The sequence below is a fragment of the Moschus berezovskii genome, chromosome 6 (assembly GCF_049115385.1).
Source record: "Moschus berezovskii isolate FMDL1 chromosome 6, NW_MosBer_1.0, whole genome shotgun sequence".
NCBI lineage: Eukaryota > Metazoa > Chordata > Mammalia > Artiodactyla > Moschidae > Moschus > Moschus berezovskii.
The window spans coordinates 104172974-104196344 of NC_142465.1; the positions used below are offsets into that span (position 1 = coordinate 104172974).

Consider the following 23371-nt stretch of genomic DNA (forward strand, 5'->3'; position numbering starts at 1 on the left):
TAGAGTTTTCTGTGCTAAACATTAGATTCTCATTAGTTATCTATTTTGTACATAATATCAGTAGTGTATATATGTCAATCCCAATCTCCCAATTCATCCTCCTCCCCCTTTCTCTGCCTCGGTGTCCATATGTTTATTCTCTACTTCTGTGTCTCTATTTCTGCTTTGCAAATAAATTTATCACTACCATTTTCGATATTCCACATATACGCCTTAATATATGGTATTTGTTTTTCTCTTTCTGACTTACTACACTCTGTATGATAGTCTCTAGGTCCATTCACATCTCTGCAAATGACATGATGTCATTCCTTTTTATGGTTGAGTATGCAAGGAGATCCAACAAGTCCATTCTAAAGGAGATCCATCCTGGGTGTTCATTGGAAGGACTGATGCTAAAGTTGAAACTGCAATACTTTGGCCACCTCATGCGAGAGTTGACTCATTGGCAAAGACTCTGATGCTGGGAGGGATTGGAGGCGGGAGGAGAAGGGGACGACAGAGAATGAGATGGCTGGATGGCATCACCGACTCGATGGACATGAGTTTGGGTGAACTCTGGGAGTTGGTGATGGACAGGGAGGCCTGGCGTGCTGTGATTCATGGGGTCGCGGAGAGTCAGACACGACTGAGCAACTGAACTGAACTGAATAGTCCATATATATATATACACACACCATGTCTTTTTCATGCATTCCTCTGCTGATGGACATTTACATTTTTTTTCCCATGTCAAGGCTATTGTAAGCAGTGCTGCAATAGGCTTCCATCTGGGGTGCTCTCTCTCAATCACTCACTTTGAGGGAAGCCACCTGCCATGTTGTGAGCTGCCCAATGGAGAGGCTCACCTGACAAGTAACTGATGGTATGTTTACATAAATCTCAATTAACAGTGGTTAAATGATTTGAATAGATACTTCACCAAAGAAGATATACAGCTGATAAAATGATGGTAAAAAATGATTGGTTATTAGTGAATGCAAATTAAAGCCACAACAAGGTACATGCACCTATCATAATGGCTAAAATTTAAAATATGAACAATACCAAGTGCTGGTGAAGGTGTGAGATATCTGAAAATCCTCATACAAATGTGAAATGGTACAGCCACTTTAGAAAACAATTAGAAATATCTAATGAAGTTAAATATATACTTACCATATGACCCAGAAATGAACACCTAGGTATTCACACTAGGGGCTTCCCAGGTGGCTCAGTGGTAAAGAATCCACCTGCCAATGCAGGAGATGTTGGTTTGATCCCCTGGTTGGGAAGATCCCCTGGAGAAGGAAATGGCAGTCTGCTCCGGTATTCTTGCCTGGGAAATCCCAGGGACAGAGGAGCCTGGTGGGCTACTGTCCACAGGGTCACAAAAGAGTCAGACACAACTGAGCGACTTGACAACAACAACAAATTCACACTGGATAAAACAGATATCCACACAAAGCCCTATAACATTAATGTTATGACTTTATCATTATCACCAGAAATAGCCCATATGTTCACCAACTTGTGAAGGAATGACAATAGAGCAATTGTTGAATGAATAACAATTTATACAATGGAACAATCTCAGCCATAAGAAGGAATGAAATACTGATGTATACAACAATATTCATAAATCTCAATAGCATTGTGAAAAGAGAAAGAAGTCATAATCAAAAATCTAAATATCATTATGAATTCATTCATATTGCAGAAAAGCAAATTTTATAGAGAAAAAAATCAGATTAGTAGTTGTCAGGGACAAGGCTGATGTGAGGGGATTGTCTGCAAAGGGGCATGAGGCAACTTTTTGGAGCTAGACATGTTCTCTATCTCTGTTATGCATGTGGGTACAAACTGCTGCTGCTAAGTCACTTCAGTCGTGTCCGACTCTGTGTGACCCCATAGACGGCAGCCCACCATGCTCCGCCATCCCTGGGATTCTCCAGGCAAGAACACTGGAGTGGGTTGCCATTTCCTTCTCCAATGCATGAAAGTGAAAAGTGAAAGTGAAGTTGCTCAGTCGTGTCCAACTCTTAGCGACCCCATGGACTGCAGCCTACCAGGCTCCTCCATCCATGGGATTTTCCAGGCAAGAGTACTGGAGTGGGGTGCCATTGCCTTCTCCGGTGGGTACAAACTACATATGTGTTAAAACTCATCAAACTATACTCCTGAAAAGGATGACAATTACTGCATGTAAATTTTAAATGAATATTATATTTTATTTAAGGAGTTGCTTGAACCTTTGTATTAAAAGCTTTATGGAATTCCTAGGTTAAACTTTGATCTCAAATAAAAATCTAAGTTGATAAGAGACCCTATTTCAGTAGAAAGAGTCAAAAGATTATTTGTTTATTAGATAATGCCACACAAATGTATTCAGTGTTTATAATGTGCATTATCCTTTGAATTGCAAGAATATATTAATGAGGAAGTCAGGCAAGACTCACACCTCATGGGTCATATAGTCTAATGAGACTATTTAACAATAACTCTAATGCATACTTTTTTTTTTTTTTTACATTTTTAGCCACATGATGCAGCATATGGGATCTTAGTTCCCCAACCAGACATTGAACTCACACACCCTGAACTGGAAGTGTGAGGTCTTAACCACTGGACTACCAAGGAAGTCCCCTGTATTCTATTTTTATGATGGGAAATAGTTGGAGGAATGGGAGCATGTAAAAAGATGATAACCTAGCTTTGTTGTTGTTCAGTTGCTCAGTCATGTCTGATTCTTTGCCACCTTGTGAACTGCAGCCCGCTAGGCGTCCACGTTCTCCTCCACCTCCCGGAGCTTGCTCAAGCTCATGCCCGTTGAGTGTGTGATGCCATCCAACCATCTCATCCTGTCACTCTGTTCTCCTTTTGCCCTCAGTCTTTCCCAGCATCAGGGTCTTTTCAAATGAGTTGGCTTTTCCCATCAGGTGGCCAAAGTATTGGAGTTTCAGCTTCAGCATCAGTCCTTTCAATGAATATTCAGGATTGATTTCCTTTAGAACTGATTGGTTTGATCTCCTTGCAGTCCAAGGGACTCTCAAGAGTCTTCTCCAACACCACAGTTCAAAAGCATCTATTCTTCAGTGCTCAGACTCCTTTACGGTCCAACTCTTACATCCATACATTACTACTAGAAAAACCATAGCTTTGACTAGATGGACTTTGTTGGCAAAGTAATGTCTCTGCTTTTTAATATGTTCTCTAGGTTGGTCATATCTTTTCTTCCAAGGAGTAAGCGTCTTAATTTCATGGCTGCACTCACCATCTACAGTGATTTTGGAGCCCAAGAAATTAAAGTCTGTCACTATTTCCATTGTTTCCCAATCTATTTACCATGATGTGTTGGGACCAGATGCCATGATCTTCATTTTTTGAATGTTGAGTTTTAAGCCAGCTTTTTTCTCTCCCCTTTCACCTTCTTTAAAAGGGTCTTTAGTTCCTCTTCACTTTCTGCCATAAGGGTGGTGTCATCTGCATATCTGAGGTTATTGATATTTCTCCCGGCAGCCTTGATTCCAGCTTGTGTTTCATCCAGCCCAGCATTTTACAGGATGTCCTCTAATAGAAGTTAAACAAGCAGGGTGACAATATATAGCCTTGATGTACTCCTTTCCCAATTTGGAACCAGTCTTTTGTTCCATATCTGGTTCTAACTGTTGCTTCTTGACCTGCATGTAGGTTTCTCAAGAGGCAGGTAAGGTAGTCTGGCACTCCTATTTCTAAGAATTTTCCAGTTTGTTGTGATCCACACAGTCAAAAGCTTTAGCATAGTCAGTAAAGCTGAAGTCGATGTTTTCCTGGAATTCTCTTGCTCTTTCTATGATCCAGCAGATGTTGGCAATTTGATCTCTAGTTCCTCTGACTTTTCTAAATCCAGCTTGAACATTTGGAAATTCTCTGTTCACATACTGTTGAAGCCTAGCTTGGATAATTTTGAGCATTACTTTGCTTGTATGTGAAATGAGTGCAATTGTGCAGTAGTTTGAACATTCTTCAGCATTTCCCTTCTTTGGGATTGGAATGAAAACTGACTTTTTCCAGTCCTGTGGCCACTGCTGAGTTTTCCAGTTTACTGACATGTTGAGTGCAGCACTTTAACAGCAGTATCTTTTAGGAATCAACAAAAGCTTCCTTAAATAAGTGATTTAATTTTTTCATCTGAAACCTGACAGATACATAACATTTAACCAGCTATAGTTTGGAAAGACAGAAGGTGAGAGTGATGGAACTGGGCAGATAGGACAAGGGATTGACTTAAGCCAAATGGTGGCTTCAGTGGAGTGAATGCATTAGAGTATAAAATTATAGAATAAAAGGAGAGGGTAGCTAGAGTTGTAGGAAGGTGCCTAAGAAATATCTTAAGAAATAAAGTACAACTCACATATTTGAAATGCCTGAAACTATTTATATGAATTTTTATCTCTTTCTCCATAATTTTGATTTATCTCTTCTTTGTTGTTCAGTCACTAAATACTCCCTGAGTCCTTTGAGACTCCATGGACTGTAGCCTGCCAGGCTCCTCTGTCCATGGGATTTCCCAGGAAAGAATACTGGAGTGGGTTGCTATTCCCTTCTCCAGGGGATCTTCCCAACCCAGGTATTGGACTTGCATCTCCTGCCTTGACAGGTGGATTCTTAACCACTGAGCCATCAAGGAAGCCCAATTCATATATATTTTATCTCTTTCTTCATAGTTTATCATTTCTTTATGAATACCAAATAATTTCATTGATTAACAAAATGGTAATCACGTAGAAGTTTCTCTAAATGTGTTTATTCAATTATTGATATCATGAATAATAAGACATGCGTTCTATTCTCGAGTTAACAGTGTATGTTATATTTAGACTCATGATCTCCAGTAGTATCTTTTAGAACTTTATTGAAGTGAGGTCTTCCATTCTTATCCCCAAATGACCACCTCTTTTCCAATGTTTTTCTTAGTTTTTAAAAATCACATTTTAGCATAGTATGCACTTGACTTACTGGTTTACTGTCCTCCACCTCACTATAATATAAACCCCATGAGCCAAGAGGTAATTTACTTGCTATATTTGTTGATTGCTCTATCCTCAGCATTTAGAACTTAGGCTGGCATAAAATTACATGATTGGTAAATGGACATTAAATGAGGTAATTAATGAATGTGTTGCTTTCGTGGAAAAACACAAATAATTTTAAGATCTTCTGTACAAATTATACCTTTTAAGTTAGAGATCTGTTAAAAGGTGCATCCAATCCTTTTTTTTTTTTTTAATTTTAGTTGGAGGCTAATTACTTTACAATATTGTAGTGGTTTTTGCCATACACTGATATGAATCAACCATGGGTTTACATGTGTTCCCCATCCTGAAGCCCCCTCCCACCTCCCTACCCATCCCATCCCTCTGGGTCATTCCAGTGCACCAGCCCTGAGCACCCTGTCTCATGCATCAAACCTGGACTGGCGACCTGTTTCACATATAATAATATACATGTTTCAATGCTATTTTCTCAGATCATCCCATCCTCACCTTCTCCCACAGAGTCCAAAAGACTGTTCTATACATCTGTATCTCTTTTGCTGTCTCACGTATAGGGTTATTGTTACCATCTTTCCAAATTCCATATACATGCGTTAGTATACTGTATTGGTGTTTTTCTTTCTGGCTTACTTCACTCTGTATAATAGGCTCTAGTTTCATCCACCTCATTAGAACTGATTCAAATGTATTCTTTTTAATGGTTGAGTAATATTCCATTGTGTATATGTACCACAGCTTTCTTATCCATTCATATGCTGATGTACATCTAGGTTGCTTCCATGTCCTGGCTATTATAAACAGTGCTGCAATGAACATTGGGGTGCATGTGTCTCTTTCAATTCTGGTTTCCTCAGTGTGTATGCCCAGAAGTGGGATTGCTGGATCATATGGCAGTTCTATTTCCAGTTTTTCAAGGAATCTCCACACTGTTTTCCATAGTGGCTGTACTAGTTTGCATTCCCACCTACAGTATAGAGGGTTCCCTTTTCTCCACATCCTCTCCAGCATTTATTGTTTGTAGACTTTTGGATACCAGCCATTCTGACAGGCGTGAGACGGTACCTCATTGTGGTTTTGATTTGCATTTCTCTGATAATGAGTGATGTTGAGCATCTTTTCATGTGTTTGTTAGCCATCTGAATGTCTTCTTTGGAAAACTGTCTGTTTAGTTCTTTGACCCATTTTTTGATTGAGTCATTTATTTTTTTGGAATTGAGCTGCAGGAGTTGCTTGTATATTTTTTAGATTAATCCTTTGTCAGTTGCTTCATTAGCTATTATTTTCTCCCATTCTGAAGGCTGTCTTTTCACTTTGCTTATAGTTTCCTTTGCTGTGCAAAAGCTTTTGAGTTTAATTAGGTCCCATTTGTTTATTTTTGCTTTTCTTTCCATTACTCTGGGAGGTGGGTCATAGAGGATCCTGCTGTGATTTATGTTGGAGAGTGTTTTGCCTATGTTTTCCTCTAGGAGTTTTATAGTTTCTGGTTTTACATTTAGATCCAATCCTTAAAACAAAATTGGCTAGAAAATTTGACATTTTCTACCTTCTGATGTATCTTTTATCATAGCTCAGCAATAGTGGGTCTCAGATTCAAATGTGCTAGTTGAACAAAGGACCTTATTATCTGATATTGTGCAGACTTTAAATATCCTCATCCTTTAACCTCTTGTGTGAAGGAAGAACAGCATGAATGTGACTCTAAGGGGAGGCTTCCTGTGTGGGAGACATCACAGAGCAGTTAGACTCTTCTTATTCTGCTCATATTGTCAGCTTGCTAACTTTTTGGTTCATGAGACAGCCTCCTTGCCAGAACTGGGAATACCAAAACATGAGGCATAAACCACACAGAGGTGAGATGATCTCAGGATAACTGGCCATAAGTACAATTTAATAATTTATCCTGTGCTCTTGGGAATTAAGCTTCATTGCATGTTTTGTAGTAGATATAGTTTTCTGTAAAGTATACATGTTGAACAATGATTACATTGATGATAATGGGAGGATATTTGAGTTTTCTTTTTCTTTTGTCATTTAATAAAATTTGGTCTACAAGGTACACAGATACATATACAAACACAAGCAAGAGACAAATGCTGCCTAGGAAACTTTTGGAATAAGTCTACATATTCTTATCATTAATTAAATTTTCTACCAGAAACATATGAATATAGTAATGTATCTTGTGCACTTATAATTATTACTTGAATTTGCTTTTCCATGTATGTATATAAAGCTCAATAGATTTTTCTGTGCTTCTGTTTACACTTCTATAAAATGGGGATATATAACTTTATAGTTTCTATTATACAGAATTGTTGTGAGGATTAAGTAAACAAATGCATATAAATACCTGGAATAGTACCTGGGACAATGTGAGTTGTTTGTTATTATTGTTATTATTATTACATTAACCTAAAAATTATAGTCACTGAGTATGTCTAAAAATGAGTCAATTCCCAGAATTTTAATGATATGGATGAATGCAAAGACCTGCACACATTTGGAGAGCTGGATATCAGATTTCCATACAGAGCACATTTTAATAACTATTTTTTGAGGAATTCTTTTTTATTTCTATTATTGTTTAGCTCTAAATACATACAGCTCAACAAGTTTTGGACAGGACATTTGACTTGATTTACAAAATTATCAGTTCAATGTAATCAACTCTTTGGTTATAAGCAATGATAATACTTTGGCCACCTCATGTGACGAGTTGACTCACTGGAAAAGACTCTGATGCTGGGAAAGGTTGGGGGTGGGAGGAGAAGGGGATGACCGAGAGTGAGATGGCTGGATGGCATCACCGACTCTGTGGACATGAGTTTGAGTGAACTCCGGGATTTGGTGATGGACAGGGAGGCCTGGCGTGCTGTGATTCATGGGGTCGTGGAGAGTCGGACACGACTGAGCGACTGAACTGAACTGAACTGAACTGAAGAAACAATATAGATGTCTAGATTTAACTTGAAAAACAGAAACTCAGGAGATACTATTATTGCCTTAATTTCTTAGCGATATGCCCAGCTTTCTTTTTTCAACACCTTTATTCAGTTGGTAAGTTGAAGTTGTAGAATGTTTCATTTATAAAGAAGCATTGAAAATGTTCATTTTCAGTACACATATAGCAGTAAGTATTTAGTAAATTCTTATTTATAAAGCATGACATTATATGGTTATTAATTGTTATAGTCTTTTATTAAGATATCATTTTAGAATTATTGATATCTTTTAAAAATAGTTATTCAGTTCAGTTCAGTTCAGTCACTCAGTCGTGTCTGACTCTTTGTGACCCCATGAACCACAGCACGCCAGGCCTCCCTGTCCATCACCAACTCCTGGAGTTCACTCAAACTCATGTCCACAGAGTCGGTGATGCCATCCAGCCATCTCATTCTCTGTCGTCCCCGTCTCCTCCCACCCCCAATCCTTCCTAGCATCAGACTCTTTTCCAGTGAGTCAACTCGATGCATGAGGTGGCCAGAGTATTGGAGTTTCAGCTTTAGCATCAGTCCTTCCAATGAACACCCTGGATTGATCTCCTTTAGAATGGACTGGTTAGATCTCCTTGTAGTCCAAGGAACTCTCAAGAGTCTTCTCCAGCACCACAGTTCAAAAGCATCAATTCTTCGGCGATCAGCTTTCTTCACAGTCCAACTCTCACATCCATACATGACCATGGGAAAAACCATAGCCTTGACTAGACAGACCTTTGTTGGCAAAGTAATGTCTCTGCTTTTTAATATGCTATCCAGGTTGGTCATAACTTTCCTTCCAAGGAGTAAGCGTCTTTTAATTTCCTGGCTGCAATCAGCATCTACAGTGATTTTAACCTCCGTTTAAGTTATAATACAGACTTATTTTATCCAGTTATTATGATGAGAATGGATTTTGTTCCACTTTATTTCCCAGAAAACGATGGCGAGAAGATAGAGTATATGAAGTTTGCACTTGTTGCTCCTGATCGGCGAACAGGTGAGAGACCTGAAATATTTCAAGAAGAAGGTAAATACTTGCATACATATTTAGAGTTCATAAGATCTTTACTTTGGAGTTTCTGTTTACAGAAACTGTCATACGTGTGTGTGTGTGTATTCTTATTATCCTGGTTTAAATGGAAAAGTACTATTATTCTCCAAAATTTGATTCTGGAGGATATGAAGAGAGGAAAGTTCAGTGTGAAATTGTAGTGTTAGTACTAATCAATATCTGTTTTGAAGCCTATCTTCCTCAGATTCATTTCTATTCCATTCATATTATAATTAATCACATGCCTATTGCAAAAGAACCGCCACAAGGCCAGGTTAACTAGTATATCATCATTATTTAGAATAGTATCTGGTATATATGCTCAATATGTATCCTCAATAAATATATTTCAAATGAATTTTCATTCATTTCTTCATTCAATGAATTTTTTTTGCATGGAACCATGTGTTAAGTGTTATGATAGATATTCATGCTGCATAGATAAAAGAAAGAAATTATTCCTTCAAGGATCTTACTGTGCAGCAAGAAAGATGGCAAGTATACCGTTTTAAACAAATGCTATATAAGAATATAAATGAGGTGATGAGAGACCAAAGAAGGATACCGTTTTGAGAGTTGGGTTAAGAACAAAAGTGGATTAAACAAAAAACACTCCTTGACTGAGATAAGTCTGATGGAGAAGGCAGTTCCAGGTGAAGATAAGGCATAGACATGTGGGGGATGGTGGAACAGTAACCAGCAGGATTCAGATGGACTGAGGAGCCTGAAGGCAGGGAGGCCAACCTCTTGCAAGGGATCTGGGAAAGAAACCAGTGTTCAGAATACAGCTGGGGCATAGGGATGGGAATGGAAGAACTTAGCAGAGAGACTTAAGGAGGTAGAATCATCCGGTTTCTTAAATTGTAGGATGAGGGGGGTAAAAGGACACAGAAATCAAGATGATTTCTAGGCTTTTGACTTGGGAGACTTGGTCAATCATGGTGCCATCCAACAGGATATGAAAGGCAGGTGGAGGGGCCCCAAGGTGAGGAGGATAGCTTTGGACAATGTGTTTTCAATACTTGTGATGAATGTGTGAGCCTGCAGATTAGAAAACCAATAGTGTCTAAGTATAAAAATTTGGAAGTCATTTAGGAGTCCAGCCCGACTGAGTGACCGACACACACATGCACAGGATGTAAGATTTCCTTTTCTTGGACTCTAAAATCACTGCAGATGGTGACTGCAGCCATGAAATTAGATGATTTCTTCTTGGCAGAAAAGTGTGACAAGCCTAGACAGTGTGTTAAAAAGCAAAGACATCTCTTTGCTGACAAAGGTCCATATAGTGAAGGCTATAGTCTTTGCATTAGTTATATATGGATGTGAGAGTTGGACCGTAAAGAAGGCTGAGTGCCAAAGAATTGATGCTTTTGAACTGTGGTGTTGGAGAAGACTCTTGAGAATCCCTTGGACAACAAGGAGATCCAACCTTTCCATCCTAAAGGAAATCAGTCCTGAATATTCATTGGAAGGACTGATGCTGAAGCTGAAACTCCAATACTTTGGCCACCTGATGGGAAGAACTGACTCATTTGAAAAGACCCTGCTGCTGGGAAAGATTGAAGGCAAAAGGAGAAGAGGGCAACAGAGGATGAGATGGTTGGATGGCATCACTGGTTCAATCGATGTGAACTTGAGTAAACTCTGGGAGATGGTGAGGGACAGGGAAGCTAGTGTGCTACAGTCCACGGGGTTGTGAAGAACTGGACATGACTTGGCAACTGAACAACAAAAGGGATGTAAGTGACAGATCAAGCCATGACAGCAGACATTACTCATCAGCATAGCGCAGGGAGCACTGCTCAATACTCTGTAATAACCTAAATGGGGAAAGAATTTGAGAAAGGATAGATACATGTATATGCATAACTGAACCACTTTGCTGTACACTTGAAACTAACACAATTTTATTAATCAACTATACTCCATTATAAAATAAAAATTAAAAAAGATTATGCAGATGAAGAGAAGGGGCCAAAGACAGATACTGAATACAAATCACTTGAAGATTGCACACAAAGGGCTTCCCTGATGGCTCAGCAGTGAAGAATCTGCCTGCCAATGGAGGAGACACAGTTTTGATCCTTGATGTGGAAGATCCCACGTAGCAACTAAGCCTGTGCATCACAACTACTCAGCCTGTGCTCTCAAGCCCACGAGCCACAACTACTGAAGCCCATGTACCTAGAGCCCCTGCTCCACAAGAGAAGCCACTGCAGTGAGAAGCCTGTGCACTGCAACTAGGGAACCCCGTGCACCCCTGCTCGCTGCAGCTAGAGAAAAGTCCATGCAGCAATGAAGAACAAACACTGCCAAAAAAAAAAAAAATTAAAGAAAAGAAGATTGCACACACGAACACAAAAACAGCTAGGAAGTGACATCAAGAAAACTATGAGTGTTAACAGGAAAGGAAAGGAAAGGGGGGGATATCCTTTTTTCTCTTATCTCAGATGCAGGATTTTCTAGCTTCACAAAATAAATGGTGGATTGACTCTCACTCTGACTCCCTGCTACTTTTGTGCTTTTATTGTTTATAAGAATTTATGTAATATTAGGATAATCTGTTCTTTTAACTTTTAGGACTTGCATTTATTTTATTTATTTATTTTTGTTATATAATCACTTTTATTTTATTTTATTTTTTTAAATTGGTAACTGGTTTTGGGAAACTCATATACACCTGAGGCAGATTTATGACAAAACCAACCAATATAATATTGTAAAATAATTAGCCTCCAATAAAAAAATAGGACTTGCTTTTAAAACAGTATGAAACTATTTCTTTCTTTATGAGAATATTTTAGACTCATTTTCATTAATGGTTATGGGCAGGTATGAGATTCAAAACTAGCTAGATTCACAACTAGCATGGCACAAGCTCAACCAACCTGAAAATACAGCAGTCTGTAAACATCTGTTGTATCCTAGTATCTGTTAAACACAAAGAATTTTTCTTCAGGAATAAGTTTTGGTAAATTAAATATTTCATTGAATTTGCTCATTTCATCTAAATTTTCAAATCAATTGTAACCCTTCAGCACTCTGTATCCTTCTTTCCTGCATTATATCTTACCATTTTCTACTAAACTATAATTTAAAAAAACTTATTTAATTATTGCCCACCTTTCCGTCACACCACCCTCTCACCCAACGTTGGTAATATTAGTTCCATAAGAATAGGATTTTTGTCTTTTTTTTTTTTTAACCTGCTTTATTCCTGATGCTTAGACCAGTAGCTGGGCCACATTGTGTGCTCATAAATATTTGCTTAAATGAATAAGGTTTTTATTATCTTTGAATTCTCTTCTATTTTTGGTCTTTACTCCATTCATTATATGATTAATTTCTACCCTCTTTCTTTTTTATCCATGTAGTCAGGAATTTCATTAATCTTTTAAAAGAACCAGTTTCAAATGTGTAGATCCTGTTTTATGTTTATTTACTTTCTATTTAATGAATTTTGCTTATCATTTATTTTCTTTTTTTCTCCTAGTTTCTTAAATTGAACTCATTTACATATATCCTTTATTAACATATGCCCTTTATTTTTAAACACAAATGTTTTTATCTTAATTTACTATGTATTTTTCCACTTAGAAACAGATATACGCCCATTTTAGAAAAAATTTACTCTCAATTCCAATATCTGAGGTAAATCACCTTTGTTACTTTGGCATATTTTTCTTTTGCATATTTTTCCCTTTGCTTGATTAAAAATAGTTCTGTATACAATCTAGAGGCTGGAGATATATATATATATATATTTACTTAAACTGTGATCTCAATACAAATTTCTGCATTATTACATTTGGACTAGTGTAGAGCTTCTACACTGTGTGTATAGTGATATTGTGACTAGAGATCTATACACATAATATAGTCATTTAAAAGTGTCCTTCAATGATGTAACTAAATATATAAATATTTCAAGTTATTTTTAAAGAATGTCATGGTTTCCGGGTCCTTTTACACTTAAAAAATTTGAAGAACTTAACTAAGTATATATTACAATGCTAGAATATTTCCTTTCTTGATGTGATCAATTGGAGAAATGCCCTGGACTTTGGAGAATGAGATAAGAGGACAGTAAAAAATCAAAAGCAAAAACAATTAGTTGTGTTTTATTTAAAAGTAAAAGTTAAGTGCTTACTGAGATGTGGAACTGCTGATTGTATATTTTTGGAGCAGTACAATGATATCCCTCTTGACTAAGTCTCAGAAATTTTCTGGGCAAAACATAGTTACAGTCATCTTGGAATTCTCATTATAGCCCTCTACTCCTCCTCTATTTAATAGAAACTTACTACAGTCAAGGTCCTCAGCACATTATACATATTAATCCATTAAGTTCTCATAGCTAATCAATGAATTAGAGCCTGTCATTATCTTCATTTTACAAATTTAAAAAAAAGAGAAAGAATTTAAATAACTTGCCTAACCTAAGTCACATAAATAAGTGATGGAACCAAGGTTAAACCTGGAAATCTTGGTTCTGGAATCCATGCTCTAAAATGCATGCTGAGTCTCTTTGTACCTTGCCCAGAAATGTTGGCAGATTCTAAAATCTGGGTAAGCAAACCTGAGGGTGGGTGGGGCTGTGGGGTGTGATCTGTGCTCCTGATTGTCTGGGGAACAAAGTTCTTCCTTATACCAACACATCTCACCCTGGTCTCTGTATTTTGTTCTCTGGGATAATGATCATTCCTGCAATTGTCTCAATATGCTAATTAATGCTGAGGACATTTTTCTTCTATAAAGCAACACAGAATAACAGGTTAAAAAGGCCTTACAGGAATGCAGGATTTCATTCTCAGCCTCAGATCCAAACAACTCAACAAATACAAAGAATTCCTGAACATGGCAGAAATAAAGGTATGTGCAAGACTTTACATTTCCATCATGTTCTGAATGTTAGACCATTGAGAATTTTTCATGATCATTTAGGAAACCATAGAGAACCCCAGAACTATTATTGCAGATAAATTTTAATGTGTCTTCTATGAGAAAAAAATGCTCTTTAATCCTATTTATTCAAACTACGCAGTGTAGAAGTAATTATCTGGATCACCTCATTGGAGATTTTGAGGGCAATGTGGAAAAGAGAATGGCTTATTTCTTGCAGAGAGCTCAGGGTTTTTCTGACTTCCAGGGATCCATCAGATAACTATTCTAGACTAAACGAGAATATTTCTCTTAGAAAAATATCTATTTTCCTTTAAAATAGTACCTCACTTTAAGTTATCATCATAAGAAGTTGGGGGCAAAGCTCAATGCATTTTGTAGTCAGAACTGGGTTTTAACATATTCCATCAATAATTAACAAGGTAACTGTCAACTTAAAAAGTGCACAGTATCCATTCGTCTGCAGATGGACATCTAGGTTGCTTCCATGTCCTGGCTATTATAAACAGTGCTGCGATAAACATTGGAGTACATGTGTTTCTTTCAATTCTGGTTTCTTCTGTGTGTATGCCCAGGAGTGCGATTGCTGGGTTGTATGGCAGCTCAAAAAAAAAAAAAAAAAAAAAGGCACAATATGATAGTTGCAAGTTAAGCTTTATCTGAGGCAAAATGAGGACAGTAGTCCAGGAGACAGCACCTCAGATAACTCTGAGAAATTTCTCCAAAGAGACAGGAGGAAGGTCAGTATATATATGACTTTTGTGAAGGAAGAGTACGTGCAATCAGGCACATATTTTCCCAGAAGGTTTCTGCTAATCTCATGAAGATTTTGCTAGTCGTGAGGAATAGTCATCACCATGAAGGATTTTAGTGCTTTTTTAGATAGGAGGAGATAGAAAAATTGGGCTTAAAAAATCAACTTCTAAAAACATCTATCTGAAGACCTGTTTTGCCTGTTCCCCCTTCACTTTCGCCCGCACCCCCCCCCCCCCGCCCCCGCCAAGCACAGAGTGCCTCATTTCTGCTCTCCACCTGAACTCCTTTCAGGGAGTGTTGAAAGTCAGTAGCGGCAGTTGTACAAGATTTAATCCTTGCAGATTAAACAAGTGTCAATTTGTAGCTGACCTAAGAGTAGGCCAGTTACCTAATTACCAGTATCTACACCTCGGTTTCCTCATCTGTAAAATAAGAATAGTAACAATCTTAAAGTGATTGTTGGGACTAAATGAGATTATAAAAGCCATTACCACATGATAATCTTTCAATTTTTGAGAGTTACTATTAATTAAATATGCAATTGTGTGTAAGGAATACTCCAAACAATACTTTCTTCCCCAAACTACACATTTTTCTTGAAGTATGGAAAAGAAGAAATTTCTACTAGGACAATTTCCACATAGTCAATTTCTCAGTTTGTTCCTGAGTGATTCACTCAACTAATTAAAAATGTTTTTCAGTAGTATGTGTCTACTTTGAGTCACTGTGCTAAAGGGAGACCAGTCAGACGACTTCTGTGATAGTTCAGACTAGATGTGACTGTGATTTGCCTGAGCAAAATGAAAGCAGGACATAAGATCAGGGATGCCTTCAAATTTCTACCTGTTTTTTTTTTCAGAGGGCTTTCTAGGACTTATAGTGTGTTTGCCATTTTTTCCCTTCTCCATTGCCACAGTCTGGAATTTCTCCTTTAGCCTGTTTTTCTAAGATTTTTTTTTGGAGTGTACCATTTTTAAAGTCTTTTATTGAATTTGTTACAATATTTCTTCCATTTTATGTTTTGTGTTTTTGGCTGTGAATCATGTGGGATTTTAGCTCCCTGACTAGGAATCAAACCTGCAGCCCCTGCATTGGAAGGTGAAGTCTTAAACACTGGACCACCAGGGAGTCCTTCCCTTAGCCTCTTTTCTTTCTTAATTAATTTATTTTTATTGCAGGATAATTGCTTTACAGAATTTTGTTGTTTTCTGTCAAACCTCAATGTGAATCAGCCATAGGTATACATACATCCCCTCCCTTTTGAACTTTCCTCCCCTCTCCCTCCCCATTCCACCCCTCTAGGTTGATACAGAGCCCCTGTTTGAGTTTCCTGAGCCATACAGCAAATTCCCATTGGCCATCTATTTTACCAGTGGTAATATAAGTTTCCATGTCACTCTCTCCATACATCTTACCCTCTTTCCCCCTCTCCCCATGTGCATAAGTCTATTCTCTATGTCTGTATCTCCACTGTTGCCCTGTAAATAAATTCTTCAGTACCATTTTTCTAGATTCCATAAGAATGTGTTAGAATATGGTATTTATCTTTCTCTTTCTGACTCACTTCAGTATGTATAATAGGTTCTAGGTTCATCCACCTCATTAGAACTGTCTCAAATGCATTCTTTTTTATGGCTGAGTAATATTCCATTGCTATGACCAGTGTATTCTCTTGGCAAAACTCTATTAGCCTTTGCCCTGCTTTATTCCGTGCTCCAAGGCCAAATTTGCCTGTTACTCCCAGTGTTTCTTGACTTCTTACTTTTGCATTCCAGTCCTCTATAATGAAAAGGACGTTCTTTTTGGGTGTTAGTTCTAGAAGGTCTTGTAGGTCTTCATAGAACTGTCCAACTTCAGCTTCTTCAGCATTACTGGTCGAGGCATAGACTTGGATTACCATGATATTGAATGGTTTGCCTTGGAAACGAACAGAGATCATTCTGTCGTTTTTGAGATTGCATCCAAGAACTGTGTTTCGGACTCTTTTGTTGACTGTGATGGCTACTCCATTTCTTCTAAGGGATTCCTGCCCACAGTAGTAGATATAATGGTCATCTGAGTTAAACTCACCCATTCCAGTCCATCTTAGTTTGCTGATTCCTAGAATGTTGATGTTCACTTTTGTCATCGCCTGTTTGACCACTTTCAATTTGCCTTGATTCATGGACCTAACATTCCAGGTTCCTATGCAATATTGCTCTTTACAGCATCAAACCTTGCTTCTATCACCAGTCCCATCCACAACTGGGTGTTGTTTTGCTTTGGTTCCATCCCTTCATTCTTTCTGGAGTTATTTCTCCACTGATCTCCAATAGCATATTGGGCACCTACAGACCTGGGGAGTTCATCTTTCAGTGTACGATCTTTTTGCCTTTTCCTACTGTTCATGGGGTTCTCAAGGCAAGAATACTGAAGTGGTTTGCCATTCCCTTCTCCAGTGGACCACATTCTGTCAGACCTCTTCACCATGACCCATCCATCTTGGGTGGCCCCACACGGCATGGCTTAGTTTCATTGAGTTAGACAAGGCTATGGTCTGTGAGATCAGATTGGCCTGTTGTCTGTGATTGTGGTTTCACTCTGTCTGCCCTCTGATGCCCTCTCTCAGTGCCTACCATCTTGCTTGGGTTTCTCTTACCTTGGATGTGGGGTCTCTTTTCATGGCTGCTCCAGCAAAGTGCAGCCTCCGCTCCTTACCTCATGTGTGGGGTAGCTCCTCTTGGCTGGAGCCCCCAGCCTCGGGCCTGGGTAGCTCTTCTCTGCCGCCACCCACAGCCTTGGGCCTGGGGTAGCTCGTCATTGCCAACATCTGCTGGATCATCATAAAAGCAAGAAAGTTCCAGAAAAACATCTATTTCTTCTTTATTGACTATGCCAAAGCCTTTGACTGTGTGGATCACAATAAAATGTGGACAATTCTTAAAGAGATGGGAATACCAGACCACCTGATCTGCCTCTTGAGAAACCTGTATACAGGTCAGGAAGCAACAGTTAGAACTGGACATGGAACAACAGACTGGTCCCACATAGGAAAAGGAGTACGTCAAAGCTGTATATTGTCACTCTGCTAATTTAACTTATATGCAGAGTACATCATGAGGAACACTGGGCTGGAAGAAGCACAAGCTGGAATCAAGATTGCTGGGAGAAATATCAATAATCTCAGATATGCAGAGGACACCACCCTTATGGTGGAAAGTGAAGAAGAACTAAAGAGCCTCTTGAAGAAAGTGAAAGAGGAGAGTGAAAAAGTTGGCTTAAGGCTGAACATTCAGAAAACTAAGATCATGGCACCTGGTCCCATCACTTCATGGCAAATAGATGGGGAAACAGTGGAAACAGTGGCTGACTTTAAGGTTCTGGGCTTCAAAATCAGTGCAGATGGTGATTGCAGCCATGAAATTAAGATGCTTGCTCCTTGGAAGAAAAGTTATGACCAACCTAGACAGCATATTAAAAAGCAGAGACATTACTTTTTCAACAAAGGTCCATCTAGTCAAGGCTACGGTTTTTCCTGTGGTCATGTATGGATGTGAGAGTTGGACTATAAAGAAAGCTGAGTGCCGAAGAATTGATGCTTTTGAACTGTGGTGTTGGAGAAGACTCTTGAGACTCCCTTGGACTGCAAAGAGATCCAACCAGTCCATCCTAAAGAAGATCTGTCCTGGATGTTCATTGGAAAGACTGATGTTGAAGCTGAAACTCCAATACTTTGGCCACCTGATGCGAAGAACTGACTCATTGGAAAAGACCCTGATGCTAGGAAAGATTGAGGTCAGGAGGAGAAGGGGAAGGCAGAGGATGAGATGGTGTCACCAACTCGATGACATGGGTTTGGGTGGAATCTGGGAGTTGGTAATGGACAGGGAGGCCTGGCGTGCTGCGGTTCATAGGGTCGCAAAGAGTCAGACATGACTGAGTGACTGAACTGAATTGAACTGAATATTCCATTGTGTTTATATACCAGAACTTCTTTATCCATTCATCTGTTGATGGACATTTAGGTTGCCTCCATGTTCTAACTACTGTAATTAGTGCTGGAATAAACATGTGTCTCTCTCAATTTTGTTTTCCTCAGGGTATATGCCTAGGTGTGGGATTGCTGGGCCATATGGTGGTTTTATTCCTAGTTTATTAATGAATTTCCATACAGTCTTCCATAGTGGCTTTATCAAGTTACATTCCCATCAATAGTGCGAGATTGTTCCCTTTTCTCCACACCCTCTTCAGCACTTACTGTTTGTAGACTTTGATGAGGGCCATTCTGACTGGTGTGAGGTGATATCTCATTGTAGTTTTGATTTGCATTTCTCTAATAATGAGCAATGTTGAGCATGTTTTCATGTGTTTGTTAGCCATCTGTATGTCTTCTTTGGAGAAATGTATGTTTAGGTTTTTTTCCCTCTCTTTGATTGGGTTGTTTGTTGTTCTGGTATTGAGTTGTATGAGCTACTTGTATATTTTGTATCCTTTGTAAGTTATTTCATTTTCTATTATTTTCTCCCATTCTGAAGGTTTCCTTTTCACCTTGCTTATAGTTTCCTTTGCTGTATAAGAGCTTTTAAGTTTAATCAGGTCCCTCTTGTTTACTTTTGTTTTTATTTCTGTTACTCTAGGAGGTGGATCATAGAGGATCTTGCTTTGATTTATGTCATCCAGTGTTCTGCTTATGTTTTCCTCTAACAGTTTTATGGTTTCTGGTCTTACATTTAGGTCTTTAATCCATTTTGAGTTTATCTTTGTGTATGGTGTTAGGAAGTGTTCTAATGTCATTCTTTTGCTTGTAGCTGTCCAGTTTTCCCAGCACCATTTATTGAAGAGGCTTTCTTTGCCCCATTGCATATTCTTGCCTCCTTTGTAAAAAATAAGGTACCCATAGGTGTATGGGTTTATTTCTGAGTTTTCTATCTTGAGCCATTGGTTTATATTTCTGTTTTTGTGCCATTACCATACCGTCTTGATGACTGTAGCTTTGTAGTATAACCTGAAGTCAGGAAGCTTGATTCCTACAGCTCCATTCTTCTTTCTCAAGACTGCTTTGGCTATTTGGGGTCTTTTGTGTTTCTATATGGATTGTGAAATTTTTTGTTCTAGTTCTGTGAAAAATGCCATTGGTAATTTGATAGGGATTGCATTGAATCTGTAGATTGCATTTGGTAGTATAGTCATTTTTACAATATTGATTCTTCCTACCCAGGAGTATGGAATATCTCTCCATCTGTTTATGTCACGTTTGATTTCTTTCATTGGTGTCTTATAATTTTCTGTGTACAGTTACAGTTCTTTTGTCTCCTTAGGTAAGTTTATTCCTAGATATTTAATTCTTTTTGATGCAATGGTGAATGGGATTGATTCCTTAATTACTCTTTCTGATTTTTCATTGTCAGTATATAGAAATACAAGTGATTTCTTCCCTTAGTCTTTCAGTTGAATCTTGACTAGGTCTTAATTGACTATAGTAATTAGTATTTCTTAGCTCTATGTTTATTTACTCAGAGACACTCTTTTACTACATCCCTCCTCTGAATACCAACTAGGAAGGGATCCAGTAGCCATCTAAATTTTAAAATCAATCGTTTTGTTATTGGTATTTTTCTTTTCTACCCTAGAGGTAATAAGACTTAAGAGGAAATAGGAAATGGCAACCTACTCCAGTATTCTTACCTGGAATATTCCATGGACAGAGCAACCTGGAGGACTACAGTTCATGGGGTCACAAAGACATGACTGAACGCACATGCACAGTTCCAAATAAGGGAAATGCAATGCATATTGTAAGCAAGATAAGAAAGAATAGATTGGTGATTTTAAAAAAGTAAATGTTACTTGGAGAGAAAAGGAAAAATTACATCCCTTCCCTTCATTTCTTTTGCATCACCAAATAATGTTTAAATTGGGAGCACCAATGATTTAAAAACAGAGGCAAATACTTCTAATAGATGGTAAGCATTGTTTTTAATAAGTGAAATGATACCCCTGTGAACTGAGTGGGTTACAATAGCTACTTCATGGCAGTGCTAATTCATCCTTAACCTATATGCTTTTGTGAGACAAAAGCTCCAATAATATTACCTAGAGTGTAGCCTTGCGACAGTTTATCTTCAGTTTACACATTCTTTTGACAGTGTTCCAAGCAGCATCTTCTGGATGTATTGCAGCAGTAATACTGGGAATTATATGTGTTATCCTTTTGGGAATATCAGCGTTTTTTGCTACTAAGTGTAAGTATTCTACAGAAACTTCATTCCTTTTTTTTTAATTTTTTTATTGGAGAATAATTGCTTTACAGAATTTTGTTGTTTTCTGTGAAACCCCAACATGAACCAGCCATAGGTATAATACATATATCCCCTCCCTTTGAACCTCCCTCCCATCTCCCTCCCAAATACAGGAAATTCCCATTGGCTATCTATTTTACGTATGGTGATGTAAGTTTCCATGTCACTCTCTCCATGCAGCTCACCCCCTCCTCCCCTCCCTCCGTGTCCACAGGTCTGTTCTCTATGTCTGTTTCTCCACTGTTGCCCTGTAAGGAAATTCTTCAGCATCATTTTTCTAGATTCTGTATAGGCTTGTTAGAATATGATAATATGTTATTTATCTTTCTCTTTCTGACTTACTTCACTCTGTGTGATAAGTTCTAGGTTCATCCACCTCAGGACTGACTCAAATCCATTCCTTTTTATGGCTGAGTAATATTCCATTCATCTGTCGATGGACATCTAGTTTTCTTCCACGTTCTAGCTATTGTAAATAGTGCTGCAGTGAACAATGGGATACATGTGTCTTGCCTAGAAGTGGGATTGCTGGGTCATATGGTGGTTTTATTCCTAGTTTTTTTTAAAGGAATCTCCATATCATCTTCCATAGTGTTTGTATCAATTTAAATTCCCACCAACAGTGCAAGAGGGTTCCCTTTCCTCCACACCTTCTCCAGCATTTATTGTTTGTAGACATTTTGATGGCAGCCATTCTGACTGGTGTGAGGTGATGTTCCATTGTGGGTTTGATTTGCATTTCTCTAATAATCAGTGATGTTGAGCATCTTTTCATGTATTTGTTAGCTATCTGTATGTATTCTTTGGAGAAATGTCTATTTTGGTCTTTTTTCCACTTTTTGATTGGGTTGAAAAACTTCATTCTGTATGTTAAATTTTATCTAAACATTTTGTCTTTTCCTAAAAGGAGAGTCAAAGTTAAGTCTAATGAGATAATCACACTCTTACATCAGAAACATTCTTATTTCCAGATGTTTCTCAGGACTTAAGAAAAAAATATTCATGAATCCAAAGAAGAAAGTCTTTTTAAACATTAAATTTGTTTTAGTTTTTAATTTTTTTATATTAAATATAATTGGCATTCAATATTGTGTTAGTTTCAGGTGATATTTGCATGGCTTCCCAGGTAGCTCTTGTTTTAAAGAACCAGCCAGCCAATGCAGGAAAGAGAGACATAGGTTTGATCTTTGGGTCAGGAAGATCCCCTGGAGGAGGAAATGGCAACCCTCTCCAGTATTCTTGCCTGGAGAATCCCATGGACAGAGGAGGTGCATGGAACCTCCATGACAAAGGGACATGCTACAGTCCATGGGGTCACAAAGAGTCAGATACAACTGAGTGACTAAACAACAACACAGCCTTTTCAGATTGCTGTTTAGTCTTATGAAGGGGACTAAAGTCAAGAATGAAGTATGTTGACATTTGATGATTTCACTCACTCATACAGTTTCTAAAACATGAGAGACAAAATTGAAATTATGGGAGAAGATTTGTAATTTTTTTCTGATTTTTAATATTATATATATTTTCTTCATTTTGAAAATGAAAATTTCAGTGTAACAAGTTTATATTTTACCTGTTAAACTGTCTTCTGTTGATGATTTTCAGATTTTCAAAATTCTTTTAATTATCAGAACATGTTGGATAATGACCCGCAGGAATATGAGAAGGCCAGGACTCCTATGAATAATAAATGCTTTTCAAAGGATTGGTTAAACTCAGGTATGTAGTAACATACAAGCACTCATAATTAAAAATTGGTATAATGAGTTATTGCCAGGCAATCTCCATTTTATTATTAAACTCATGATCTACAAAAGTGAAGTATGGTAGAGATATTTTTCATTCGAGAAGATACAATTTCTTGCCACATGGTCTGCCTGTATCTTTGAACTGGAGATAATAAAAATTTAGTAGTTTCTGTTTATTGGTCTGTCAGTTAACTGACTTTGCAAATAAGAAGTGAAATAATTTTTTAGTTTCTTTCAGAGTCATATCAATCAGCAAAGGAAATCTTTCAGTGCATTTAATTTATATGGTATGCATAAAATATAGTATAATTGCTTAGTAGTTTCCTTCTTCTTTATAAGACAGTATTGTCCACTGATCCTTTGCAAAATGCTACTGTCTTATGTCACTTCCCCGGTGGCTCAGCAGTAAAGAATCCTCCTGCCAATGCAGGAAATGAGGGTTCAATTGTTGAATTGGGAAGATCTGGAGAAGGAAATGATCACCCATTCCAGTATTCTTGCCTGGGAAATCCCATGGACAGAGGAGCCTGGCAGGCTCCTTGGGGTTGCATGGGGTTGCAAAAACAGTCGGGTAAGGTTAAGGGACCAAATAGCAACAGCTCTCCTATGTATCCTTTGCCAACTCAAGTCCCTTGAA

General features: G+C 38.0%; 1 protein-coding gene across 5 annotated transcripts in view; it reads left to right on the plus strand.

Annotated features, from left to right (window-relative positions):
* Positions 1-23371, plus strand: part of LOC129537266 (C-type lectin domain family 7 member A-like) — a 49237-nt gene that overhangs the window by 20488 nt on the left and 5378 nt on the right. For 3 of the 5 annotated variants that reach the window (XM_055396804.2, XM_088837326.1, XM_088837327.1), the window contains exons 2-5: positions 8928-9020; positions 13806-13919; positions 20831-20926; positions 22592-22705. In XM_055396804.2, coding sequence (XP_055252779.2) covers positions 8928-9020; positions 13806-13919; positions 20831-20926; positions 22592-22705 — 417 coding nt within the window. The remainder of the gene's footprint in view (positions 1-8927; positions 9021-13805; positions 13920-20830; positions 20927-22591; positions 22706-23371) is intronic. The other 2 variants (XM_088837329.1, XM_088837328.1) reach the window with 2 other exon arrangements.